The sequence below is a fragment of the Malus domestica genome, chromosome 01 (genome assembly GCF_042453785.1).
Source record: "Malus domestica chromosome 01, GDT2T_hap1".
Classification (NCBI taxonomy): Eukaryota; Viridiplantae; Streptophyta; class Magnoliopsida; order Rosales; family Rosaceae; genus Malus; species Malus domestica.
Window position 1 is genome coordinate 24,931,459 of NC_091661.1, and position 27,232 is coordinate 24,958,690.

At 38.7% G+C, this 27,232-nt stretch overlaps 5 protein-coding genes and 1 non-coding gene across 7 annotated transcripts; 1 reads left to right on the plus strand and 5 right to left on the minus strand.

The window, feature by feature from the left end:
• Nucleotides 1-6,723: 6,723 nt before the first annotated feature.
• On the plus strand, nt 6,724-8,584 carry LOC103406361 (uncharacterized). Its single transcript, XM_008345354.4, has 5 exons — nt 6,724-7,145; nt 7,438-7,659; nt 7,748-7,823; nt 7,919-7,962; nt 8,296-8,584. The coding sequence occupies exons 1-4, from the start codon at nt 6,978-6,980 to the stop codon at nt 7,933-7,935; spliced, it is 483 nt and encodes a 160-aa protein (XP_008343576.1). The 5' UTR covers nt 6,724-6,977; the 3' UTR covers nt 7,936-7,962; nt 8,296-8,584.
• A 226-nt stretch (nt 8,585-8,810) lies between these two features.
• On the minus strand, nt 8,811-9,828 carry LOC103406362 (uncharacterized). 2 transcript variants are annotated; one of them, XM_008345355.4, is made up of 3 exons: nt 9,669-9,828; nt 9,186-9,560; nt 8,811-8,994 (listed from the first exon to the last, which is right to left on the minus strand). In XM_008345355.4, exons 2-3 carry the CDS (start codon nt 9,541-9,543, stop codon nt 8,975-8,977), a joined length of 378 nt encoding a protein of 125 aa, XP_008343577.1. In that variant the 5' UTR covers nt 9,544-9,560; nt 9,669-9,828; the 3' UTR covers nt 8,811-8,974. The 2 variants fall into 2 exon arrangements, with proteins under 2 accessions (XP_008343577.1, XP_070675299.1); XM_070819198.1 differs by lacking the exon at nt 9,669-9,828 and having other exon boundaries at nt 9,186-9,574.
• A 1,852-nt stretch (nt 9,829-11,680) lies between these two features.
• Nucleotides 11,681-12,609, minus strand: LOC103435586 (uncharacterized). Its single transcript, XM_008373976.4, has one exon. The coding sequence runs from the start codon at nt 12,320-12,322 to the stop codon at nt 11,792-11,794; it is 531 nt and encodes a 176-aa protein (XP_008372198.1). The 5' UTR covers nt 12,323-12,609; the 3' UTR covers nt 11,681-11,791.
• TRNAD-GUC (transfer RNA aspartic acid (anticodon GUC)) lies at nt 12,518-12,589 on the minus strand. Its single transcript has one exon. It is a non-coding gene; the product is annotated as a tRNA-Asp (tRNA).
• Nucleotides 12,610-12,931: 322 nt separating the features above from the next.
• Nucleotides 12,932-17,627, minus strand: LOC103435596 (rop guanine nucleotide exchange factor 7-like). Its single transcript, XM_070819188.1, has 7 exons — nt 16,852-17,627; nt 15,429-15,545; nt 15,148-15,302; nt 14,736-14,810; nt 14,354-14,644; nt 13,826-14,182; nt 12,932-13,729 (listed from the first exon to the last, which is right to left on the minus strand). The coding sequence occupies exons 1-7, from the start codon at nt 17,243-17,245 to the stop codon at nt 13,241-13,243; spliced, it is 1,878 nt and encodes a 625-aa protein (XP_070675289.1). The 5' UTR covers nt 17,246-17,627; the 3' UTR covers nt 12,932-13,240.
• A 4,088-nt stretch (nt 17,628-21,715) lies between these two features.
• Nucleotides 21,716-26,504, minus strand: LOC103436258 (uncharacterized). The gene is made up of 3 exons (XM_070808797.1): nt 26,141-26,504; nt 25,397-25,658; nt 21,716-24,758 (listed from the first exon to the last, which is right to left on the minus strand). The coding sequence occupies exons 1-3, from the start codon at nt 26,502-26,504 to the stop codon at nt 21,716-21,718; spliced, it is 3,669 nt and encodes a 1,222-aa protein (XP_070664898.1).
• Between the last annotated feature and the right edge of the window lie 728 nt (nt 26,505-27,232).

Here is a 27,232-nt window from a genome sequence, read left to right on the forward strand (position 1 = left end):
CATCGGAGTTCAAGAAAAAATTGTAAAATGTCAATTTCAAGACATTTTGCGTTTTTCATTGGGGATGTTCTAAGAATAATGATAATATTTTGCCCATTACTCTCAAATAATGGCGATGGCGATGCTAACCACCCTATTTATTACTGTTGAATGAGTTTAAATTTTAAAATATGTGTAGTGTATAAATACAAATCTAAAAATTTAAATTCATTTAACTGTAAAAACTAATAAGTAGGGCGATGAGACCATTACTTGAGAATGGTGATAAAAAAATTAACAAAAAAAAAAAAAAAACGTAACATATTGATCATGATGATATATTCTAGATGATGATATTTATGAACCCTTAATAGGAAGCAATACATTGAAATTTGAAACGTACCCATTTAAGGACGTATATATGGTTATCTGTGTGCAATCTAAGTGTATCTTTGGTTGTTCATTTTTGGTCTACATGGGAAAGATCGATTTTCTCCCATATATGTTGATTGATAGGTATAGATAGACAAAGCCCCATCCCTCGTTGCCTATTTATACAGGTTTGGCTAGCACTACGGCAACGAGAAAAACTTCAGTATAAACTTTCTTAATTAAACAACAAGAAGCTAGGAAATTTCCATTCATGTTCTATATTACAGAGGAACATTCGCAAATAACTCGCATGAAAAATATTAGAGTAGCATCATATCGATCGGTCATGGTTCGTAATACAGGATCATGCATCGATCAATATACGTACTTACAATGCGTGCCCTACCATGTTATGCTAAGTACAATAGTCGATCGAGTGATGTCGTTTAGGAATATTTGCAAGCTGCCTTTTCTCACTTCCCACTCTGTCACTTGTTTGAGCATATATCATTAGGATAAATTTTTAAACTAAATTTTGTAAATCAAATGATGTGGTGTTGATGATTGGATTATTACTTAAATGTTAATTAACATGTTTATTTCTTACTTGTGATACATTATTGTAACGTGTTTATTTCTTACTTAGGATATATTATTTATTTTACAAATTCAATTAAAATTGTTTTATCTACCTAACATTATCCATATAATAACATGCGACCGACCATGATCAAATAAGCACGTGTCTTGGCTTTCGGATGTATCTAAGGGTCAATATCGTGCATGGCATGTGATGTAGGTCAAGTTGTTTTCTTTTCAAAAGCAAATATCTATAGGAAAATCTAGACATGGAAATGACACCACAAATTAATATGCTTTGGTACCATATTCCCCTACAAACAGATATTGAATGAAGTAAAAATGACATTCTTTCGAAACTTTTCTTCAAACTGGCTCCTGGCTTTCTAGTTTTTCAACAGCCATGGTCAAGTACGTTGGATAATTTTCTTCTTTTAGCAGATTTGATTCGGGACGATAACCATCTCGATAATACTTACATTGACTTTTATGGACGCACCACTTTATCCACTCACAGGTTACTTGTATGTCTATGAATAAGGTAATTCACTCATGAGGTGGATGCAAGTATCATCCTAATTAAATATTCTCATGAGATGGGAATAATGTGATCACCAATATATACCCAAGTTCGATTACCCCTCCCCCGTAGTTTAGTAGAATTAGTTGATTACTACAAAATAGTGAGTCACATTTAATCATTTTGGAGCACCAACTAGACAAAATGTTAATTGATTGAAATCTATGTTAAACATTTAACATTGACCTCAAATGAATAACTCATTTTTCTTTGTCCTTCAAATATTGGTTGGACATCAACTCTGGCACAAGCCAACCTTTCTACTACAAGAATTGGGTTGAACTGGAACTGTCAAATGTCCAACCTAAACCCACTAATATCAAAACCACTGTTCTAAAAAGCAGGTTAGGCGCTAGGTGTTGGGCTGCTGTCGTGATTATTCCAAAAGCATTCAACAAATCGGTAACGGTATTAGGCGGCCAACTAAACGGGCTAGGCGACCTCGGCGGCGGACTAGGCGGTTATGTTAAAAATATATATACATATCGTTGTTTCACAGCATCGCCTAAAAGAGGAGGCATTCACATAATATTGAAGAGAGAGAGAGCAATGTAGAATTTAAATAACGAATCTGCAATTGTAAGGATAAACAAGAATTTGACCTTGACAGTTGGGATTTCTTCGACCGAGAATGCAACGTTTTAGAAGATTTCTTTGATGCGCTTGAGGTTTTGGGAAATTTTACAAAGGAAAAAACAGATGGGGGGAGCAGGGAAATTTTACAAAGGATGAAGAAGATGGGCGGAGCAATCAAAGGCGAGGAAGAGGAAACAGAAAAGATAAAGGCCTTCACAATTTCCAAGGCGTCAATAACCCATCCCTTCTCTTTGACCGGTGTCCACTACTTTCCACTATTAATTACCCACTTTCAGTCTCCAATTAATTACCAACTACCAACTTATAATTATAATAAAATAAAATAAAAATAGTTACCCTCTTCACTAGTAAATATGTTGTATATGTGTAATGTTAGTTTTGTTAGAGAGACTAAATCTTATCCATGGATTTCATACAAGTATAATTTTTTGTAAGTGTCAATATGCACTTATTACAAGATATACAAGAAATTTATCTAAATCCGTCTAGGCAGCCTAGGCGCCCACCTAGACCCTGCCTAACCGTCTAGACGCTAGGCGCCAACTCGCCGCCCGACTAGCACCTAGTAATTTTTAGAATCTTGATCAAAACTAGGATCCATCCGGTGGACAAGCCACTACTGCCGACATGTTCTAAATTAGCAAGATGCCATGTGCAAAGGATCGGTTAGGAGAGGGAAAATCTGTATTTTCTTCTTCAGATAAGGATGCAGTGCATAGATATGACAGGAAATGGAGTTATCCAACATCATATAGATCCACAAATGGAAAAACTTTTCTCTGGATTTTAGAAAAATGTGATCAACTTTTCCGGGAAAATATACCGATGCATGTAATGGAAGATGCAGTGCTTATCCTAAGCTATCCAAAAGGAACCTAAAGGCATGATGATTTCAAACTTCAAAGATTGAAATTTTTTAACTACCGTATCTTCAAGATAATGTGATTTAAATATAGTATCCTAACATTGCTTACGCGTCTAAACATCATTACTTGTAATCCCTTCATTGGTTGATTACAATCATCCAAATAAAGTTTCTGGTTGGTAGAACAGAAAGGAAGGGATTAGTCAGTACTATAATAACTTGATGCCACCTTTATCCAAATCATTAACTAAACGAATTAGCATACGTTGTAAGCACATATGAGAAGCCTGAGGAATCCATGGGTTTGATATTTTTCTAAGCAACGCCGCACCATTTGACCACGTGGAATATCTTTTGTTAGTAGCCATGTTGATCATGAGATATTCTTTCGATCCTATATTCTTTCGATATCCTAGAATTATGTTTTAAAAAGACAAATTAGTCACCTTTAGCACACCCAATTAGAACATTATCTTTCGATCAATAACTTTAAATAATGACATATATATGTCTTGAAGAAAGTGGTCTAGTTTTTTTAAGGGACTAAAGCTGGAATGCATTAGATTATATTAAGCTAGAAGTATTTAATGCAGTGTCGGACTAAAAAGCAGCATCATTAACAAATTCTAATATTAATATTATGGCTTATTCTATTAACACCCCACATATTGTTGATTAAACCCCACATACTTAATACACTCCATATTTGCTTTTTCAATTAAAAATTATCTTAATACACCCCACATATTTTCTCATAATACCCTTCCACCCCACATTCTCATACACCTAATATTTTTCACCTGCACCCCACATTTTCTATACACCCCACATTCTTCAAATCTTATAATACCCATTTTCAATTTTAATAAATTAAATTGACTTAGGATTAAAAGCCTAACATTCTCTTAAAAGAGAAGCCTACAATCCGTTCTATTGAGCTTGAATTTCATTGGGTCATCACAACCAATCTCATTTTCTCTGTCTCTTAAGCCTTTTGCTAAAAAATAGATTTCTGGTAAAAAAGGCAACTGGGAGGAACCTAACAGAGCAAAAGTAAACCCCAGAAGATGAATAAGAACGAAAAAGACGTTGCTGGGTTGGCCTCCTATGAAATTGGTAGTATGGAAAGCAAAAGCAGGCTTAAATAATTACCGATGTCGTTGAATAATTAAAACAATAAAAAATATGAAATTTTACCTCATGTGAAGCTTCCGAAATATTGATATTGTAATTTTTTTCTCAATCAACGTATTTATAGTTTCAATAGTTAGAATTTTATTCAACAATGGAGTGGAGGGTGAGAAGGCTTTTGATAGTTGAAGAAGATAAATAATATGGTGTATTTAGAAATTTCTTATTTTCTTTAAACCTCATAACGTCAAAATTATCATTGTATAGTAAGTTACATAAGCAGTTTAATATTAAATTTTAATGTGGGGTGCATTCAACATTATGTGGGATACTAATAAAAAAAGCCTAATTCTATTTAATCCATATCTATTAATATTTTATTATTAATTCTCTTTTTTTCGATTTCTTTTTTCTAAAAACTTCCTCTCTCGCAAAAGCCAATTCCACTAGAGATTTTTTAATGTGATTAGAACACGAAATAGTGCATCATATGTCACTATACAAATTGTGGGATATGTTTCTTAAAAGTTAATAACTTTAAAAAAATATTCCCACCACTTAAATGAAAACGTATGATGTACCACTCGTATTTCGATCACAATGAAAATTTTCTCCAATTCCACAATTGCATACCAAATCAAAAGCCAACTCCCAATTCCACAATCGCAGATCAAATCAAAAGCTAATTCCATATCAAATCAAAAATCTATTCAAAATCAAAGCCCAATTTAAAAGTCAAAACCAAATCAAAACAAAGATCAAAACATAGGTGGCAACAAGGAGGCAACCTCGTCGTCCAACGTCTCAGGCTACTGTGGCGGAGAACACGCCATTGATCCGCGGCCCCAAGAAGCTGTCGTACCAATCCAAGACCTTCACCAACGTCTTCATCGTCATAAGCGTTGGCGTTCTTGGCCTCCCATATTCCTTCAAGCGCACTGGGTGGCTCATAAGCCTCCTCACGCTTCTCCTTGTCGTGTTCCTCACCAAAAAGGGATCCTCTTCGGACCCTTCCACCATATCCACCCAATCACCTAATCCGAGCCCTTGAAATTTGATCCAACGGTTAAAGTTATTATAACTTTTAAACGGACCCCCTGTTTGTAGCCGTTAGATCAAATTTCAAGGGCCCGGATTAATTGATTTAGTGGATTTGGTGGAAGGGATCTGGTGAGGATCCCTTTCCTTCCTCACCCACCAATGGGGTCACAAAGATCCCGTCTATTGGGGATTTGGGTTTTGACGGAGACCATAGGCGGTGATGCAGGTCCGTCGCCAATCGCAGACAAGTCGAGGTCGAAGCGAAGCACGGTCTTAACCAATCACATGCTTTTCAGGGGGAGTCTTAGCAAGGTTTTAGTCGAGGCAAGCCCTTTTTAATCTCATTAAACTTAGTCTTGCGTGCAACAAACACAAGTCCAATCCGGTCTAGTGAAAGTTAGTGAGGACAAACAAACGCACCCTAAATGTATAAGTTATTTCTATGTACATGTTTTTTAAGGAATTTCGACGATTGTGACATTTTTTTAATTGAAAAAAATAATAATAAAAAAGTTGCACTTAATCAGAAAAGATATAAATCTTACTCTGTGTTTATCATCCTACTAGGCTAAAAAAAGGATGTGATATACACACACCCCTTTTTACTTCTCTCACACCCTTTTAATTTTCGACCGTCGGATCAGATGAATTGAAGAAGATCAAAGGACAAAAATTAACAAGGGTGTGGGAGAAGTAAAAATGGGTGTGTGGATAGCACACCCCGCTAAAAAATACTTCAGTTAATCCTAACTCGCGAGCAAAACACATTGTTCTCTTACACATACAAAGTTTAGTGTTCTTTATTAACACATTTTAGTTATATCTAATATTAATCAAGAAAAATAATGGTTCAAAAGTTCTATATATCTTATTGCATTCGATGCCGATTCCTTTATTTCAAGGTAGACAAGCACACATGCAATATGGCCTTGTTCTAAACGTCTAAGGAGTCAAACTTGTTTATGTACGGGCATATCCTCCTATCAAAGCTCCAGTTGAACCAAAAGAAAACACCTTATCCGTTTATCCTCTCCTCACCTATGAAACCATGAGACTCTCCCTCTCTCTCAGAACAATATCTGAGACTACCACTCATGCAAAGCAAAGCAAAGCACATTAATGGAACAAAATTTATACAGGTCAAAGACTGATGTAGGATGGGGCACGTGGCAGTACGGGCTTAGAGTTGGCAGGATGTCCGCTAGGGGACGAACTGATACACCCATCTGTCACCTAGACAATAAACTTAATAAAAGGCACATGGGAACAGATACAAAATGATGGGTTTAACATCTATGCATGCAAATCATTAGTACGCGTTACACTGATATGTGGTGTTATTAATTAATTTACATATTATAATAGACTCAATCACTTAATTAATGTTTCATGTAGCTATGATATAAAGTAAATAATTGTATACACATTTAATACTAAGAATACAATAATAAAACTCGGTAAGAGAGTATTATGGATACGAAAAAATAAATCAAACCAGTCCAACCTTAGAGCTAACTCTAGTTTATTTTTTCTCTCTCTTTTTGGGTTTATAAATAGCCAGTGACACCTTCACACTCTCCGCATCTGCAAAACTTCACGTGCTCTTTCCTCCTTCCTATCTGCCCTCCCTCAATTTTATCTCTTTAAGTTGTTGGTTTCTGAATTCTGATTCTGCAAACCTTATCCAATTTCTGCTTCCGAGTCTTTGACCATTAAGAGATAACTATCAACAACTATCAAAAAGCAGTAGTTATAATCTGTTCGTTGGTTGACAAAGCTGAAAGCAGCTTTTGTAACATACCAGCTTTAGCTTCAGTTCACTAATTAACTACTATGGAGAACAAGAAGAAAGTGGGAAGTGGTGCAAGCCATGGCTCTTCTTCTTCTTCGTCATCATCAAGGAGTCTGGATCATCTCTTTGGTCCCAAGGACTCGTCGTCATCTTCTTCATCATCCCCTTCCGGATTCTTTGGCTCCATTTTCCCACCCGTCCCCTCAACGGTATATAAATGCTTATCACTTATTTAGGGTTATCATTTGATAATCATTTCATTTTCTATTTTCTATTTTTTCTTGAAAGTGGAAAACTTGTTCAGTGATTGTTTTCAAAACTGAAAACTATTTCTTGTGTTTTCAAAAGTTGACTTAGAGTTTTGCTTTATTTTATTTTAGTTTTTTAACCAAAACGATTATCAAACAAGTTCTCGGTCAGGTTTTCGATGCGAGACATATACATCTGTCAACAAATTACATTTTTTTGTGTGTTAACCCGTGGGTTTAAATTTTGATTCAGGGAGTTGGGAAGGAGAGAAGGCAGGACTTTGGAGATCAAGCTGGTAAGTACGGGAGTCCAAGTTTTTCGGATAATAAGGGTGAAAACAAAACCAGCAAAGCTTCCAATATGTATCAAAACGAAGCTGCGGATCCATGCAACCTCAGTTCATCAATCTACTATGGCGGCCAAGAAAATTATAGTCCAAGAACGAGGACCACTGAATCCCATCAGCAGCATACTGTAAGTACAAAAATTGGGGTTGTGTTTAGGTTGTTTATTCGATTTTTATGAAATAAACACTAATCATATTGTTGTAATCCAATTTTAGTATAAGAAAGATGGCGGTGAGGACGATGCAAATGGGAATAATGCAAACAGTGCTTCGAGAGGAAACTGGTGGCAAGGTATGATATATTTGTTGGCTTATTACTTAATGAAGATTATTATTAGTGTTGATTCTGCATAATTAATATGTACGTTTGATGTCTTATTTCTGCAGGTTCACTTTATTACTAACTGTTTGCTCCGGCCACCTATTAGCAGGTAACACTACTTTTCCTACCCCTAAATGGTTAATGAAACTTTTGTCTTATTTGCCACATTAACATGTCTTAATTATAATCATCAAATAGTGTTATTGGTATGCTCATGTTATAACATATGTATTTATTTATTAATTATTCTATGCTGGGTGTTCATAAAATACCAAATATCAAAACAATGAGATGGTGTCACGTCACATCAAAAATTTACCATTTATCGCATCCTTTAATAAGTACGAATGATGCTATTCAAAGTGATAAAAGCAATATAACTATTTGAAGAATTGTTCTTAGATATTCTTCTGACGCAGAAAAAATGCTTGTTATGTTGCAGGTAAAACACTAATATCTTCTAAGAGAAAACAAATAAAGATGGTGGTGTTATATATGGTACGTATATAGCATGGCAGATAGAGCTAGTAGAACAGCCAGGACTAATCCAGAAACTTAGCTTGTTGGGTTCTTTTTATCCCAGTTAGTCAAGTAGGCCAAGTTTAACTATATATGGATATGAGCTTATGAATATCATCTTTGATGTACTTTGTTTTGTGAGAACTTTCCATGTACTAATTAACTAGCCCCTTGTGCTTTTTTGAATTTCAATCCTTATCTAATTAATTCTAGTGATCAAATCCATATATGATGAAGACATAGCAACTTTTTCTGTGACATTCTAAATGCAAATTTGCTTGGCTCCTTCCCAATTATTTCTAAAAGTAGGAATATTCCTACAATATTTCTGCCAAACATATGACGTGCAGTAAAATAACTTGTCGAAAACACAAAAAGAAATTTACATGTATCAAACTGCGATCGGCTGGAATGTAAGAATTCTTATTTTCAAGTATATAAAGCAAGGACGACAAAATTTTATTAGTGAATAGTAAGTTTCTTCAAGTTTATAGCCAGCAAACTTGTAATTAAGCTGAATTATAGTATCACTAAGAGTTCTACTAATCAAGTTTACTTGAGAACCATGGCTGGCAGCATCACTAATGATCTTCTGTATGCCTTCAAGCTGGCACTATAAAAGCTGCAAATCACCAAAATGAAAAGTCTCTTACGAGCTAGCAAATCAAGATTTAGGCAATTTGAATTAACATCCGTCTCTTCTATTGCAAGACTGTGAATCTAAATTGTTAATAATCATGTTCATGAATACATAACCCAGCAATATAACTCTGACAAGAGAACGTTTCACTAAAAAGATAGAGACGTATGTACCTCCGCACTTGTAGCCCCTAGTACGTCTGGCAACATTGCAACGTTTGGGAATAGTGGCTGCAACATCAGGCCTAATTCCAAGGCTCTTGGCTTCTTTAGAAAGTAAGATGGAGCAAAGGCAGTTTGTGCGTACCTTGCTCACCACAGCACAGCACTTGTTAGGAACCGCCACGTTCTTGTCCTGTGACGACGCCGCACACGATGCTAGCTTGTACACCAGAACGTCCGGGTCCATCTCCCCACAGTCACCGCCGGCAGCCCCATCAACCCCTTCAATTAATCCCCAATTCTTGCCTGAAATTACAAACAAAGCCACCACCAAGCACCAGAACTTCCTCAATATCGCACCTCCTTCCATGTCTATTTTCTACAATTCTGTTAATGCATTATTTGCACATATATACAGATAAGTTCTCGGAAGACCACGATAGGAATAATTAATAGTTAATTACCAATTAATTAGTTTAATTAATACTTGATTACCTGGTTTTAAGAGTTTTTTAAAAGAATGATCGAGTCCTCCAAAAGGTTTAGTTCTAAGAAGTCAATAGGTTGGGACAGAGACTCGAAGTCTTGGCTATAATTTTGATCATATTATTTGAATTTTATGGAGAAAATACGAGGCAATGTCCTACTCAGTTGATTGAGTGGAATTGAAAATGGTTGGTGTACCGCCGCTTTCTTAGACTTCTTATTAATCGACAGAATTCAGTGGACCTAGTATTGGTATACAGCAGGTGTCTAGATATTGTTTCTATACTTTTTCTAATCTTACAAACGTCAGCGGAGGTATCGAACACAGGATATTAAGTGCATAAATAACTCGCAATAGTATATTAGCTTGGATCTCTCAAGGATGCTCCGGATCCTTTTTCTGGAATCCGGTGATCTAGACCATTTATCGTACATCGTGCAATTAGAAATCGTTTTAAATTTGAAATTTGAAATTAAATATAAATAATACCTAACGAAAACTGATCGCAGGATGTACGATGAACGGTCATAATCACGAGATCTCCCGGATCCCCAAGAAAAGGATCCGGTGAGAATCCTTTTCCCTTGATAAATTCAAGACACTAGTTTGTGCAGTGTTAATTTACTAACTAATCAGTACGAATTTGTAAGGTTCAATCAGCCGGTACTTAGGAACTCGACCTTCAGGGATTGCGCGACAGAATGTGTTGTTTTTGACCTAACTATATTCATGGAAGTTGAACCTGAAACCCTAAACCCTGCACTCCTTCACAGTCCTTGTACCAGGCACCGTCAGCGGCTTCAACGTCAGGGCATGTATAAGATGAAAATATGAACAGGTTGTGGCCTATCCTGTTTACTTGGCTGCAGCAATTAGCGGAAACTGCAGCATTTTGGTCCTGTGCTGCTGATGCACAGGTAACCAGCTTCATTTGCCAGCCCCATTTGCCCCTTTAAAGTTTTAAACTGACTTGTGACGAGAATTGCAAGAAACGCTACAAGTCATTGGAGCTTCCATTTCTTCAATGCTGAGCAGAAAACACTTCTCGACTTCCTGCTTTTATACAGCAATAACCAGCTCAAAGGATACTTGATTAGTTACCGAAAGATGAAACCCCCAAGGTATGGTGGAGGCAGCACTTGGATTTCGATTACCTGGCGACTTTAGGCCACTGAAAGTCATCACCTCTAACTAAAGTGCTTCCCACCGTTCCACAACTTTTGTCCTTTCAGAAAAGAGGCACACAAGGGCATCTCTTGAGCAACAGATAACACAGCATCGACCAATCTCACAGACATCCACGGCATCATCCTATTCCTACCTCAATCTGTTCCTCTAGACCATTTAGACCTATAATCAATAGACCGATACCCTGTAAATCATCGGTTTTCCTTTGGTGCTTCATTGCACGCTATGTTCGGTCAGTGGTAAACCAGTCCAGAGATCCAAGCTACCACTTTTAAAGAGCAAAGCAATGCAGTAGTGGAACGATGTGAAAAACTGAAACCGCATTTGCACCAAGTGCAGCACTGCACTGAAGAAAAACCGCTAAAGCACGGTTAAACTATTGAACTACCCAACCATAGTCACCAACTTAGCACTTACCAGAGATCATCAAGCAACTAATACTCCTCTATGATGACAGCCTCCCCACCCTGCTGAGAACGAAAACGGACATACCCATACCTACACATGAGATCCTACTGCGACGGTATTCCAAGCTAATAACGCAGTTAAACACACATGATTAGCTCAAGATACCGCCAAAATGACATCCCGTGCGGGGGTGCTTGGTGGGCCATTCCACACTCGTTGAATCATGATGGAAATAGCATCAGTAATCCAAAACAGGGAAAAACGAATAATTGCTAACATGAACAGATTCACTAGAATATTAGCACTTCCTACACCCACTTGTACTACCACTCATCCCCAAATTCCCATCACACCCTAACTGTGGAGCACTAATCAATTTGATTGCCCACTTGTGCCACCACTAATGTGAACAAAATCAAACAAATATTATAAAACACCATGCTTTATATGTTTTAAACGAATTTAAGAACTTAATCTCAGGATTAATCCAAATCAGGCATTAAAATTCATCAAATTACAACTAATATACAGAAATTTAGCGCGTAAAAGCGTACAAAACGGTGCAAACATAGATGAGCAGCGCGACGGAGACAAAGATGACCAGCGGGACGACGGCGGCGAGAGTGTTGAAGCTGCCGCAGGCCAAAGTCCCGAGCTTGATCTGCACCACGTTGATGAGAGCCAGCATCAGGAACACGCAACCGGCCGCCGAACCGACACCCGAGACGAGCATCCCGATCCGGAGGAGGGTGCTGTTGACCCGGACGAGAATCTCGGCGGGCCGGTGGTAGGACGGGCTGCGGGTGATCCGGATGGCCTGCTTGAGGCCGAGGGCGACGAGGCTGGAGAAGAGGAAGGAGCTGAAGGAGTAGACGTGGAAGGAGACGAGATCCTCGGCGACGGAGGGACCAGGGCGGCAGGCGATGGGGTCGTCGGCCTCGATGAGGGTGTTTTCCGGGTCGGAAGGGTTCCAGGTGAGGCCGATGAAGACGGCTAAGGTGAAGAGGGAGTTGACGTTGACGATGCCGTCGAGGGCTGTCAGGTGGATGGTGGTTCCGCCGGGCATTTTGGTAATTTCGTAAGGAATCGGAGCAGTGGTGGCCGAGCTGACTAGCTGGTAAAGTTGCAGACTTGGGTTGATGGATTTGTTCTTTCGTTTTATCTTTCGTGGAAAAACGAGGAAAAGGAAAGGAAAAGAAAAAGACGGCCGTTGAGGAACTACACGTGTCACGATCGTGATGAGTTTAATAAAAAAAATTACCGCCGTTGCCGGGGATCGAACCCGGGTCACCCGCGTGACAGGCGGGAATACTTACCACTATACTACAACGACCTTGTTGCTAGGTTAGTTGTTTTACAATATTTAAAAAACAGTGTTTTACTCTTTAATTGTTTTTCTTGTGCATTCAAAATTTATTAGGTAGTGGGTACCCAAATTTGTTTTTAATTAAAGTTCTCTTCACCTTTTCAAATTAATTTTACCTTTTTCATTGTTTTTAAATATAAAGAATACCACAGGTGGGATCTTCGTTAGTTATTTAGTTATTGATTTGAAAGTCGATATGCATGCCCATCGATAAACTATTTCTGTCACCATATTTGGAGGTCCTACGTTCAAAAAACTTAACCTTGGGAGTCTTTTTGCCTTTCTTGTTTGTGTGTGAGAGAGAGAGAGTAAAAAGAGGTCATTATTGAAAATTTGAACAAGCAATCTCATATCTATATTCTATCTGCAGAAGTTTAAACAACCAATCTAATGTGTCTCTATTTTTTATCCTTTTAGCTACATTTCAAATCCAAACCAACATCTAAATAACCAGGAACTTTAACAAATACATTAAACTCCCCCAACTCTCATAAGGCATGATCAATACTTGGTTCCAGCAAGAGATTTTCTGTCTATTTCTATCTTTTCTTTCCACTTCTTGCCTCAACCACTTCAAGAGAAGACCATAATTTAATACGCCAAACCTCAGCGATCTGCTTAGTTTGATTTTCTCCCATTTTGGTGGGACGAGGAGTCCATAAGATGATCCGAAGTTTCTGTGCCGTGTAAGTTTGGTATCGAAACTGACCCTTCCATTGTGTCGCTGCAGATTCTTGCTTTTGTTTCACCACCAAGGTAATTTGTCAAGACTCTCCTCACTCCAAAGCCGCGGCGGGGAGGCTTGTCCTTGTTGGTATTGGTGTGGAGAAAGGGAGTCCTCTCTCCCCTTGCAGGGCTAATTAAAGGTGCAGGTGATAAGTTGCCTATGGCAGAAGCTCTTTTGCGAGGAGTGCTTGAGGGAGGCACTGGATATGAAACCGGGCCCTTCTTGCGAGAAATTACACTGACCGCGGTAACTGATGACAGTTTATCTGTCTGTTTTGCCAAGTCGTCCACATATAGTAAATCATCAATACGAGCCACAATGTTAAATGCCAGGCTCTCCAAAACTCTTGAATAGCTTTCAAGAATGGACTTTCCAACATCCTGAAATTTTGAATACAAGGAGTGTTATTGTTATGACAAAAATACAAGGAAATAAACAGAATCCGAGGAAATTTTTTCAAAGGAAGCAAAATTAACCTTATTGCACTGAATCTTGCTCGTGTCCAAGATAGTTTGAGTAAGACAAGGAAACCGCTGCTTCAAGGAAAGCAGGAGGCTTTCAGCTCTTTCTGCCAGTAATTCTCGCTTATCCACATCGATCACTAGGTCCTTGACCATCTCCCAAGATGACTTTGCGGAGGAGCGGTTTGGATAAGGTGGGGGCTTTGAGTGAGTTCTTCTACGCCAGACAAATATTGATGCTTCAACACGGTTTGCAATCTCTAGAGCAATATGTTCGCTGGACAGGTCAAGGCAGTCAAGCAAAATCTCTGGGGAGAATTTGTCTGATGTAATATATCGGTAAATTATGTCCCCAAGACAGGCCTTTCCATTCTGTTGATTACACATCATAAAAATTTCAACATCAGATTACAAAACTACAATCTAGATTTATTAACCTTCTATATATGTTTAGAAAAAGCATGATTGAGAAATAAATTTTAAAAGATTTGACGAAAGAAATTAATATAACAGCAATGTTCGGGGAATGTTCGGTTTGCAAACCTTTGGAAGAGTTTCCATGTATGACTCTGGAACTTCCATCTCTGCAAGAGTAATGCTGTTGATAGCCATTGCAGCTTTTAGTATTTGATTTGTGCATTCCCGCGTGTGATGCAACTGCTTTCTTGAATTTTCACTTAGACCATCAGCTGCCACGCGAGGTACAGGTAGCCACCACTTCTCCTCCTGCCGCTGGACTGTTTTGCGAAAAGAGGCTGAGCCATCTGCTTCCGGGGCTATAACTCCTTGATCAACATACCAGAACTCCGTATTGGTGAAACTATCTAATATTTCCTGGATAGAGAAACAAGGAACACTCCTAAACTCATAATGACTTGTAAAAATGAAAACTGTACATTATGAAACAATCAAGGTTTGGACTCACAAGAAGCATATTGTCTAGCTTACGCAGCCCTGGAAGATTCATAAATAGATCTGATCGGGGCCTGCAAGTCATGACCTACAGAATGCACCAGCAATAAGAAACAACAAACATTAGACGGATTGCTCATGCTTGCCACCGGTTCTCCATTCGAGATTTTGCACATTTATTTACCGTGTCATACAGAGTTATAAACATATAATCTGCATAACCATCATAGCAGGGGACCCTAAAAAGTAAGGTTATGGCATTTGAAAGAAAAAACAAGCGAAGAATTACGTTTAGGTCAGGTGAGCTAGTGTTGTGAAATCTAAGCTTCAAAATATCATTTTTAATTTTTTCCATCTTCCTAAAAGAAGGATAGAGAAAGCAAAATATGATCACTGAACAGACTTAACACTACATCAAGGATTACCTCAAGCTTTTTCCCATCAGGAAATGTTTGCCAAGAGGGTATCAATTCGACAATGTGATCGCTAACGCAAATGAGCCACTCCATCTCTCTTTTCCACATTGATTTCTTTTCAGCAGGCAAGGGTTCCAGTCTCCATAGTTGCCCAAAAATGGTAGCTTCACGTTGTATAAAATTTGATTAATTAAAAACAAAAAATGCAATATGGAATGGTTGAACTATACGGTACTATAAATTGATTCGATTAATCACAAATTTAAAAGAAGCTGGGAGGATGAACATACCACAGAGATTGGTAATGGCATTCGAAATTGTCATCGCTGTGCAAACGCCTTTGCCACAACCTGACATGTCTTCTCCAAGCAACAACTTTGAAAATCTCTCTCTCATCATATCCATCTCTGTTTGAATTTCCAACGTACCAAAAGGATTACAAAACGGGGAAAATAAGCAGAATTCCTTTTTTTTTAAAATAACTTTTAAATTGTTGCAATGTTTTCTTGAAAATTTTAGGATTTTCAAAACCCCCTCTTGGTTTTCTGAAGTAGCTCAGCTAAAAGTGAGCTGAAAACACAGTTAAGTTTCAAAATTTTGAATTCTGAGCATCTTTTTTTTTTTGGAAAATTAGGTTCACATCCTTCTTTTTGTTACTCCATTGATTAAAATCCTATTCATTTTCAATTTTTGATCAAGGTCCTTGGTATTAATAACATCATTAATTATTTGAATAATAAAATATTTTTATTTTTAAATATATTCCTTTAGTGTTAAAAATGTTACAATTAGTATATTTATATTTATGGCTAAATTTTTTATCATATATTTTTATTTTTAGTTTGTACCAATTTTTAATTTGCAAATATTTTTTAATTTGTACCAATTTTCTTTTCATTTTTAATTTGTACCCATATATTAGTTTCTTTTTGTGCCCATATTTTTTAAAGTTTTATTTGTGTTTGTACCCATGTGTATACCATCACGTGACATTGTATATTTAATCAATGATAGAAAAATTACATATGGTATATTTATGTTTTATGCCTAAACTTTGTACCATATATTTATATTTTTAGTTTGTACCCACTTTTAATTTGCAACATTTTTTTTTTAAATTTGTAGTATTTTCTTTTTAGTTTTATTTTGTACCCATTTATTAATTTCTTTTAGCACCTATATTTTTAAAAATTCATTTGTACTCATAATTTTTAATCTTTTATTTGTACCCTAATTTATTTATGATGTACCCATTCTTCTTTATTAAATGTACCACTTTGTTATATGTGAAATGTACCAATTTTTTTGTACAATGTACCAATTTTTTTAACACTATGGATACATTCTTTTGCCATTTATTATTTCTTATTTTTACATAGTTTTTATCCATTTATTCAATTAAAATGTTTGAATTTTTTTATTATAACCGTTTCTAATAGTATTATAATGAAGGATTTTAAATTTATAGGATTATAAATCTCATAAAATATCAAACAATTAATTGCAAAACTATAAGAATATAAATATTAATAGTAATATAATGAGGTGTACAAAGTCAAGGGACCTTGATCAAACTTTGAATACTATTAAGGTTTTAATCAAAGAATGTTAAAGATTAGGGACCGCAATCAAATTATCCCTTTTTTTTTTTTAACTTTTACGACTTTTCGGCAACCAAATGAAGCAAAAGATGGGAGTAATTCAAAATCTGACCTGCAACTTTGGAAGCCAAATCCTTGTATTTACGTTCATCAACTGGGGATTTTCGTTCAGCTTCCTCCAAATCAGCAGCCGAGTTTTTACACAGCTCAGCTTTCCTGATCGGCCAGCCCAGCAGCGGCGGCGAAGACCGCTCTTTTCTCTTCAGTTCCTCACCGGAAGTCTCGGAGCTCGATCGGCTCGTACTGCTAGTCTCTCTCGAGTCACCGCCGCTCGAATCGGTGAGCGACTCGCTTCCTCCACCGCCATTGTCAGCTGAAGACTTGACGGACCCAGTTCTTTTCTTCTGCAAATTCTCCCTTTTTCTCGTTAAAGACTCCATCTTTTGAACTTCTGAAAACGCCTGAGCTGCTGTTGCACAAGGAAAGCAAGGTAAATCAGCCAGCATTTAACTCAGGCGCTTTGTTCTGCCATGGATTTGGACTACAAAGCTTGGTGCATTTGAAGTTTTCAGATGATGGGAGGTGGGTTTTGAAATTTACGGAGGATTGATTCAGAAAATGGTGAAGTTGGGCATGTATGGTAGGCAAACAGTGAAGCACTCACTCGGGGTAGAAGAGGATTATATTCTTCTGAACTTCTCTCTTCATAAAATTTGATTTTTGAGTTTGAAGAGAGACGGTGGAGTCATGACTCTTGCGGGTAACTGCCAATTGTCACATGGCATGCCAACGTCTCTTTTCTTTTCTTTTCCTATCCCTTTCCCTCTCACTCTCTCTCTCTCTCTCTCTCTCTCCCTCCCTCTCACCCTCTGTGTAGAGAATACGTTCAAAAAATTAATAAAATACAGGACCATGTGGATGGTGGAGTACGGAGTTTTCAACTTGTAATTACAATTTTACCCTCAGACTTCTATTTGGTCACATTTCTATCATTGAGAATGGAGGGCAAATCTAGCTAGTCAGTGACTAATAATGCTTGGCTACTCAATGAAGAGCAATTCCTCTTCGAAATGTTTTGTGGTTAATATATGAAATTTTATGATTGTGATTGGATCCATTAATAATGTAAGTTTAGTCTGTAAATATCATCTTTGTAAAAATTTAATTAAGACAATAATCATTTAGTCAATCAGCTATAATTAATAGACAGTCGATTCGTAAGTATCGACTATGACCGCACGTAGAAAGTCATTGCTTTTATTGAGAACATACATTGCTTTTAGGTTAACCCTAGATAACTCCTAATTTGTAGAAATTTATTGAGGTCGGATGTAAATTTTTCAATGTGAGACAAATTCATTGAGGTATTGTTGTAACTATGTCACATAACTCATCCCACATTGCAGAAAATTCCATTGAGAAGGTATATTGTTTTTTATGGTGGAGTGTTCTCTTGTGGTCCCGCCCTTCTTCTAATCAAATAGTCCTACAAGTTCGGCACATGACCCTTACCGAAGATTCACTTCACTTTCTAATTGAAAGGTCTTACAATTCTCCAACACATTACAAATATACCGAGATAGAGCGAATTGACCAATCTACATGCTACTCACATTAAGTAACCTATTGGGGCTAAAATCCATTGACACTTTACATTGTTTTTCTCTTCATCAAAGAAATGGAAAAATGAAAAATCATGAGCATAAATACATGAACTTAAATGGAAGAGGCAAGTTAGGTCAAGCTTGAAATGTTGATGCTCTTAAATGGCATGAATTTGCAACCCTTCTTCCACACCCATCAAATCAACAAGTTGCACCTTGATTTAGCCAAATAATCACACATGAAATGATTCCCACAAAAAAAATGTTATCAATTGGACTACCCAAAATGTAAATTTAAATGCCATATATGCCCACTAAAATTGAGTAATTAGGTGAGGGTAGTTTGGTAATTGGATATGATTGAAATTTGAATGGGGTTTGAGATTGGATAAGTAGCCGTTTAAGGTGGTAGGTCAGTAGGTCGTGGAGAAGGAAATGGTCCATGAGCTACAAGAAAAGCACCTCGTAGAATGGCTAAAGTCCATATATAGTATTCACCTTCCAATCTTCTTTTTGGACTTTTTGCTTGAATTTTAGTAAAAAGTGAAAATCTCACGGGTTTATGAGATATTATTTTACTTTTACCCGCAAATTCACCTTTGTGTTTGAACAAAGTCGGCCCATGTTAATGTTTCATTTTTAGTGTGTATGATATTCTCGTACATGTTGATGCATTTTATAATTAGTATATTATTAATAATGTATTAGTGTATTTTTGTTATTGGCATGTTATCCATAGTGGTGAATACATGAAGTTTTCTATGGATGGACGAGGTATAACAACTTGGTGTAGTCCCTAAGTTTCTTATTGGTGGATTGGCATTAGCAATGGTAGCCGCGGAGAAATTAAGGAAAGAAGTTGAGTGAGGGGAATAAATTTGGGTGAAATTGGTTTGAATGGAGGAGAAAAGATAAAAATGGTTGCTGATTTTGGGCGGGAAAGGGAATTTGTAAGCTCACACCCCTCGTTGTCTTGCCTAGTTGTTGGGTGGGCAAAATTTGATACAATAGAGAGATTTTCCAAAGTATGGATGCGTAATTGCCCACCCTTGCCAAATTCATTGTTAGGTACTAGTAATGATATCAACACTTTATCGATACCATTATACAAGAAGGATTAAAAGGGGCTTGATGTGCTTGATTTTCAGTATTTGTTGAATTCCAACTCCCAACTTCCAACATAAAAGGTTGAAGAAGGCCTCAAGACAAAAGCCCCACCAAGTGTTTATGAACACTTCTGCATATCCCTCTCCAAGTCTCAACTGCAAAATAAAGCATTAAATAAATAAAATAAAAACATGTCTTTTGGATTGTTAATAGCCGTTAGGGACAGTGACTGCGAAAGCAGAAGCCATAAGCTAAAATCTTGGACTTTTTTGTATAATCACTTTATATCACTGTATGGTCCTCAACATCTGATGGCGGTACAAGCTGCTTTTTGCAAACGCAAAGGCATCATTTTCTTTCGGCTTTCATCTCATTTTCCCTCCTTTTCGATTCAACGTTGAGTATCGATTTTAAACCTATTGTCCTCAGTGTCACAAAAAATAATATTTAATAAACAAATCTAAATATAATTACACAAACCTATGACTATAAAGCTGAAACCCAGTAGTTTGAAAATGCCAGGAAAAAACATTTTTTTATTTTTTATTTTTAAATCCAAAAGACTCTTTCTTTTTTGAGGCCATAAAATTCAAGACTCTAAATTTGAAACCAACGGTGTTCAGCTACAGCCTCTACAACTTGTGGCAGGCTTTGTAGACGGGGGAAGTTAGTGTTGGTTGGCCTATCCCATTCAAACAAATTGAATTCTCTGGTTGCAAATAGTATCTACTTACCTACAAATCCTATGTAACTATGTGTATTATATTATGAAACAATAAGTCCAGTCCGTTTGATAAATATTTTATTTTTAATTTTAGTTGATTTTGTGTTGGAGGTATAGAAAAATAAATAAGAGAGCTGAGAGATATAAAAGAGTTAGGATTGAAGAAAGATAGTTTGGAGAGATGTAGAAAACAATGTATAAAGAAAGGTACGCCAAATGTAAACTAAAAAGTAAATACTTTATTTGGAAAAAAATGAAAAATGAAAACTAAAGGTAACTCGGGTCCAGCGGTATGTGAGGAGGTTTTCTGAGATTCTACGAGTTATTTTCTTGGTGGTTTTTCCCTGAGCTTGGGGCATCGTATCTCTTTTTATGTGGAGCTTCATGTTGTCTTTCTTGCTATGGAATTGGCTCACCCGCGAGATTGGCAAAATTTATGGCTTGAAGGTGACTCCTCTAGCATGATATCTTGTTTTGCTTCTAGTTCTTTTTCTCCTCCTTGGTCACTCCAGACACATTGGAAGAATTGTATCTTCCATTTGCAAAACGTGGTATTTCGTTGCTCTCATACGTTTCGAGAAGGGAATGCAATTGCTAACAAATTAGCCAATTTAAGGTTTATCTTGTCTTCACTTGTTTGGCATGCTGCTCCTCCTATAGACATTCTTCCTTTTCCACACTTAGATTTCTTAGGCATGTCGGCTTATAGGTTTGTCACCCCTTCTTGATGTGTGATTTTCTTTTTTACCTAATTCTTTTGGATTTTCCTTTTCGCTTTGTAGCTTGTCTTGCAGGTGCTTACCTTTTAGGTTTTGTAGGGAGTTTGGTCCTATGTCCACCCAATCTTTTTTTTATGTATTTTCTTTTTTAAGAGAGGTAAGGTCTATGTCCCTCTTTTTCTTGTATTTTCTTTTTCAAGAGGAGTAAGGTGTGTGGCCCCCACTATTTTCTTATATTTTGTTCTGTTTGTTTTATGAGAGGTAATGTTTATGTCCCCTGACTAGGTGTAACTTCTTTTTTTAATATCAATAAATTTCACTCGTACCGTCGAGGTTTACTACAAAAAAATAAAAAACTAAAAAAAATCTAAAAACTAAAAATTCTCTCTCTCCCACCGGCTTTCTTCATCCATTCATTCCTCTGTACACTTTCTCTATATCTAAAGCACAAAAAATAAAATAAATAAAAACTAAAAAAACAAAATGGTTTGACCATGCTCTAAATAACACAATTATTTCTCACAAGAATTCATGGCGAGTAACTGTTGTGTAGTATTATTGAAATACTATCATGTGATATTACAAGTTAACAATTAAACTACATAGAAAATGTCAATCATACAAGTGTATGAACACTTTTAACCTTTTTTTTGAAGAATTGAGTTTAATTAACAAACCCAAGGCTAAGAAGCCAAACAGAAGCAAGAGAGCCTACGACAAGGCAAACACAACGAAACTAAGACCAAGCAAAGCAGTGAGCAGGGATACAACAACCGACACAATCACTAAGAGAGAGTGTCACCCCAAACCCACCACAACCTGCTAATGAGGGCAAGGCAGTCCGTCATTACATAATACATGAACTAACGAAGATGGGGGTCTGTCAACCCAAACAAAATCACACATCTCCGTAAGACCAGCCGACGCAAGAACATCCGCTGCCAAATTGGCTGATCTTGGAACCCAAGACCAGCGACAATTCTGAAAAGCTGATCCCAACCTTTGCGCTCTAGCCAAAATGGGGAAAGCCTCCCAACTGCCATTTTCAAGAGAACCATTTAAATAGGAAATAGCCTGAAGAGAGTCAGATTCAATGATAACAGAGCTGAAACCCATCGAGGCTCCCAATTCACAACCACGCAAAATCGCAAAAGACTCAGCCACAAGAGAAGAAGGAGCCAAAACAGAAGACCTTACCGCTGCCCGGAAACGCCCACCGTCCTGCCTAGCAACCACCCCCGCAAATCCCATCCAAGATGATTTAGACCAACTAGCATCCACATTGATCTTAACAAAAGGAGAAGCAGGAGGACACCACCTGACAACAACCTCCTCCTGAGAAACCGAGACAGGCCGAGCAATACCCAAAGAAGACACAGCAAGCAAAAAATTCCCGAAGGCGGTCGACAACGAAAAAATAACCTTAGAAGGATTGATAGGAACCTGGTTAAACACAAAATCACAACGAGCTTTCCATATGAACCAACAAGAAAACGAAACATAAGCTTGGAACCACTGCCTGTTAGTCGAAGAGCCCCAGTTAGAAGAAAACACAGTCTGCAACCACCGAGCCCACGAATCAATACCGGCAGCGTCAACTTTGTAATTCAACGCTCCACCAAACCAGACAGCCGCCACCCAAGAACAGCGAAGGAAGACATGCTCCACAGTTTCATCAGCACTCTGACAAAGAGGACAAGAGGGAAATGGGGATAACCTTCTTGTACAAAGAGCCTTACCAGTAGGCAGGCCAAGATGCAACGAAACCCATAAGAAATGCCGAATTTTTTGAGGCACAGCCAGCTGCCATATGCATTTCCACAGAGTTTTAGAAATCGAACGAACAACCGGCATCCGATGATCCCTCACATCAATATAGCGAACTTGAAGCCACCTGTACCCCGATTTCACAGAGTATTTTCCATTCCGGTTAACTGCCCAAATAAGCCTGTCCTTCCACCTCGAGTCGCCAATAATCGTTTCCTGGATAGCCCGTTGATCCGCTAAAGAAAGAAACAGTCTTAGAAAATCAAAATCCCATTGCCGGGAAGAGGAGTCAATGAGGGAGCTAACCCGTAAGTTCGACGAAACAGAAACAGTACTAAGCGGCATGGGGTGCCCCGAAGGGAGAGAGGGCAGCCACCTATCCACCCAAACCCTCACATCTTCCCCACCCATAATTTGCCAATGAGATCCGCTAGCAAGAAGCTCCCTGCCCGAGAGAAGACTGGACCAAGCCCATGAAGCCCAAGCCCCTTTTTTAGCCTCCCAAAAAGAGCAATGCAGGAAGTACCGGGCCTTAATAACCCGAGCCCACAATGAATTCGGCTCCGTTAGTAACCGCCAGCATTGCTTAGCAAGTAACGCAACATTAAACTCCTGAAAATTTCTAAAACCCAGGCCACCCATATCCTTAGGAAGGCCCAGAACCTGCTTAGACACCCAGTGGATCTTTCGGTCCTGCCCATGGCTTCCCCACCAAAATCTCGCAACCAGGGCATCCAACTCCTGACAGACCACAGTAGGAAATTTAAAAATGCACATAGGATAAGCAGGAATGGCCTGGACTACAGCCTTAATTAGAACTTCTCTGCCCGCCCTCGACAACGCACTCTGCTTCCACCCTTGGAGCTTTCCCAAAATTCTGCCCTTCACATAAGCAAGGCCACGCTTTTTAGAACGACCCCAGATGGCAGGGACACCCAAATAAGTGCCAGGATTATCCACTACAGACACACCAAGAATGCCACCCAAATTGGCAGCCACCCCTTTCGGAACATTCGCACCAAAATAAATACTGGACTTCTGGAGATTCACTTTATGTCCCGAAGCTGCACAATACCTATCAATAATAGAGAGCAAATTTCTACAATAATTATCCCCCGCACGCAAAAAAAGAAGAGTGTCGTCCGCAAAGAACAAATGCGATATAATGGGCCCCGAGACACCAATCCTAACTCTCTCCAGCTGTTTGTCGTCAATCGCAGCTTGAATCATGCACGAAAGAACCTCCCCCAGAATGATAAACAGATAAGGAGATAAAGGATCACCCTGCCTGAGACCCCTGGAAGGAGCAAACTTGTTGCCTGGCTGTCCATTGAGAAGGACAGCGAAATTAACAGAAGAAACACATCCCATGACAAGCCTTCTCCACAAACAACAGAACCCCATTCTCTCCATAACCGCATCAAGGAAATCCCATTCAACTCTATCATAGGCTTTCTGCATATCCAATTTGACTCCCATTTCAAACTTCCGTTTCGCAGTTCTCCCTTTCAAAAAATGGAACATTTCATGAGCAATCCCGATATTATCTTGAATTTGACGACCCGCCACAAAAGCATTTTGGGAGGGAGATATAAGCATAGGAAGAATCACCTTTAACCGGTTTGCCAAGACCTTAGACAACACCTTGTAAGAATAATTACACAGGCTAATAGGCCGAAACTGTGAAACCGTCTCCGGATGCGGAACCTTTGGGATCAGAACAATATACGTAGCATTAAGAGAAGTCGGGCTAGACGACCCCTGCATCAGCTCCCTCACCAAAGCACAAACATCCGCATAGACATGCTCCCAATAGGATTGATAGAATATGCCTTGAAAGCCATCCGGTCCCTGAGCTTTAAGACCACCCATTTTAAAGATCGCTGTCTTGATTTCATCCTCGGACACCGGCTTAAGGAGCGCCTGATTCATCTCCTCCGACACTCTCGGGCTAATACAATCCAACAAAGATCCCCAATTCCGGGCTTCTCCAGAAGTAAACGTTTGAATAAAATGATCCTCCACCAACTTCCGAACACGACCCGGTTGCTCCACCCAGTTCTCATCATCCTTAATTTTGATAATTTGGTTGCGTCGTCTTCGTTGCAAAGTAGAATTATGAAAGAACTTTGTATTGGCATCCCCATCACGAAGTCATTTAACTCTAGAACGCTGCATCTAACAACTTTCCTCATGAGCCCTCAATTCATCAACGAGCTGAGTTTTCTGCTTAATGACTTCAATATTAGAGCGCCAATCCCTTTGAAGCTCCTGCAACTGATGAAGGAGTTCCTGAATCTACAGACCCCTCTTCATGAATTTATTTCGGCTCCACCGAATAAGACTTGATTTGCAATCGTTTATTTTCTTCGTCCACCTCCCCAAAATCTCACTCGGTTCCTGCCTACTCTAGCAAGAGCGCACCACCTGATCACAATCATTCTCCTTAGCCTAGAACGCCTCAAACTTGAACGCCCTTCGCCCCCGCATACTCTCCGAATTGGATTGAATAATGAGAGGACAATGATCAGACCCCATAACCGTCCCATGCGTAACCAAAGAATTCGACCATAAATCCTGCCAAAGCCCGTTTATCAAAGCCCGATCAATCCGTTCCTCCACCAGATGACCATGGCGCATACCATGCCAAGTGAAAGCAGGACCATTAAAATCCAAATCCCACAACCTGGTAGCCTGCATGAGAGTCTCCAGAAACCTAGGCCTGTTGTAGAGAACCTCCACTCCCCAGACTTCTCATGATCCCAAAGAAATTCATTAAAATCCCGAGCACATAGCCAAGGAATATCAGAAGGTGAAAAATGACTCGACATCCACTCCCAAAAATCAGCCTTATCCTCCCTGTAAGAAGTTCCATAAACTCCAGTAATTTGTACCCAATTATTGTCACCACCCTTGCGCAAGATAACATCAATAATATGCTTAGAAGAAAACAGAGATTGCACCTCCACTGAATCATCCCACCACAAACTTAGCCCACCTGCCCTGCCAACCGGAGAAACATTAATACCATAATGAAATACCATACGTCTCCTAACACCATTTAATCTATGATCTTTCATTTTAGTTTCAGATAAAAAGATCATAGAGGGCCGTTTGTTTCTAATAAGCCCATGGAGGACCCTAACTGCCGTGTCCGACCCTAGAACACGGCAGTTCCAAAACACCAGAATCATGGCGATCTTGCGGCTGTTGAGGGCCAGCCGCCACCACCCCGAGCCAGATTGCCCGCACAAACAGTCAAGACACAGCTCCCATTCTCTCCCGAGTCTGCCTCCACATGATCCCATAAATCACTTGCGTCCATAGTGCCGTCATGTAACACTTGTCTATTAGCGTCCGGGTTGGGCCCTCGAGTTTTCTTTTGCGGGGATGGAACTAAATCCATACTCAATGGCCCCACACCTCGCTTAATACCACCCACCTCATGCCGCAACAGGCTTGAGCACTATCGAGAGTTACAAGCCAAAGTCCCCGTGAACCCCTCTACAGCACCATCTGGTGGAGTCCCAGAATTTGCCTTACTAACATCCTGAATCCGAACCGAATGCCCTCCTTCTCCCCCCTGAAAAACCACTTGGTTAATAACTGACGGGAAACTCCCATCACCGCACTCCCATCTCAGCTGGCGATGAAGCTGAGGCACTACCACCTGAATCTGACTAGCAGGACAAGCATGTCGCTGAACCTTACGCCATTTCTTCTTGTCACGTACATGAGAACCATGCTCCCCAGCAGTAACCCCATAAGTGTCTTTCCTACTCGGAATCTCACTGTGGATCGAACGCTGCAACCTCAACTCAGGACGATCTCCGCCCCTAACCATTCCAACCGTCCTCCGTTCGCCTACTCCTAAACGCGACGGGCGCACATGCTCCACAAACTCGCGCACAGGGGGAGCTTTTAACCTTTTAAGAGCAACTTCAGCCCTACCTAATTGCCAAGTGAATTGAGGAATTCAATCCCAAAACCCAAAAAACCCTTTCCACTCATCTAAAAATTCGGATAACTTGTGGGGCCAAGGATTCATAACCAAGCAAGTAATCCCTTCTTGTGTCAAGCAAGTGCATTTCACGAGTGAGTTAGGCACGTCAATCGATCAAAATCAGTCGGTGGGGCCTGCATTGTTGGCACACTAAGCCCATATGAACATGGGTGACATGGACATTTCTCGTCTGTTGGATTTCTAATGGTTTAAAATTTTTGAATCAAACCCAATGGTTAGTAGAGATAGCACAACGTGGTTCATTAGATTTGTAACGGCTATCTATCATACAGTCCAGATTTTTATGCCTAAATAAATAAAAATAAAAGGAAACATCTAAAGAAGAAAAAATCCCTTATTACTATTCGGCCCACGTGGCACAATATGGGCTGATGGACTACAAAAAAAAATGTAATCTAATTGTCCATGTTAATTAGGTTAAAAAATATTCATAAAACATAAACAAATTCAAAAAATGCAAAATATTAAAATTAAATTTTTTTTTCTATAAATATAGATACCCCACCATCCTCTTTCACCTAACACCACATTTCAATATTTCTAAATAC

What these genes read in the sequence shown, in the direction of transcription:
- LOC103406361 (XM_008345354.4), top strand. Translation starts at nt 6,978, where the DNA reads ATGGAGAACAAGAAGAAAGTGGGAAGTGGTGCAAGCCATGGCTCTTCT. An exon ending in TCCCACCCGTCCCCTCAACG is followed by an intron (nt 7,146 to 7,437) that starts GTATATAAATGC and finishes ATTTTGATTCAG; the next exon opens with GGAGTTGGGAAGGAGAGAAG. An exon ending in AATCCCATCAGCAGCATACT is followed by an intron (nt 7,660 to 7,747) that starts GTAAGTACAAAA and finishes ATCCAATTTTAG; the next exon opens with TATAAGAAAGATGGCGGTGA.
- LOC103406362 (XM_008345355.4), bottom strand. Translation starts at nt 9,543, where the DNA reads ATGGAAGGAGGTGCGATATTGAGGAAGTTCTGGTGCTTGGTGGTGGCT. An exon ending in TAGGGGCTACAAGTGCGGAG is followed by an intron (nt 8,995 to 9,185) that starts GTACATACGTCT and finishes GGTGATTTGCAG; the next exon opens with CTTTTATAGTGCCAGCTTGA.
- LOC103435586 (XM_008373976.4), bottom strand. Translation starts at nt 12,322, where the DNA reads ATGCCCGGCGGAACCACCATCCACCTGACAGCCCTCGACGGCATCGTC.
- LOC103435596 (XM_070819188.1), bottom strand. Translation starts at nt 17,245, where the DNA reads ATGCTGGCTGATTTACCTTGCTTTCCTTGTGCAACAGCAGCTCAGGCG. An exon ending in AGCTAGACAATATGCTTCTT is followed by an intron (nt 14,645 to 14,735) that starts GTGAGTCCAAAC and finishes TTCTCTATCCAG; the next exon opens with GAAATATTAGATAGTTTCAC. An exon ending in ACATGGAAACTCTTCCAAAG is followed by an intron (nt 14,183 to 14,353) that starts GTTTGCAAACCG and finishes TGTAATCAACAG; the next exon opens with AATGGAAAGGCCTGTCTTGG.
- LOC103436258 (XM_070808797.1), bottom strand. Translation starts at nt 26,504, where the DNA reads ATGGTTAGGGGCGGAGATCGTCCTGAGTTGAGGTTGCAGCGTTCGATC. An exon ending in GTTCACGGGGACTTTGGCTT is followed by an intron (nt 25,659 to 26,140) that starts GTAACTCTCGAT and finishes TTGGCAGGGCAG; the next exon opens with GTGGGCTAAGTTTGTGGTGG. An exon ending in GAGAAGTCTGGGGAGTGGAG is followed by an intron (nt 24,759 to 25,396) that starts GTTCTCTACAAC and finishes TTTGCAACGAAG; the next exon opens with ACGACGCAACCAAATTATCA.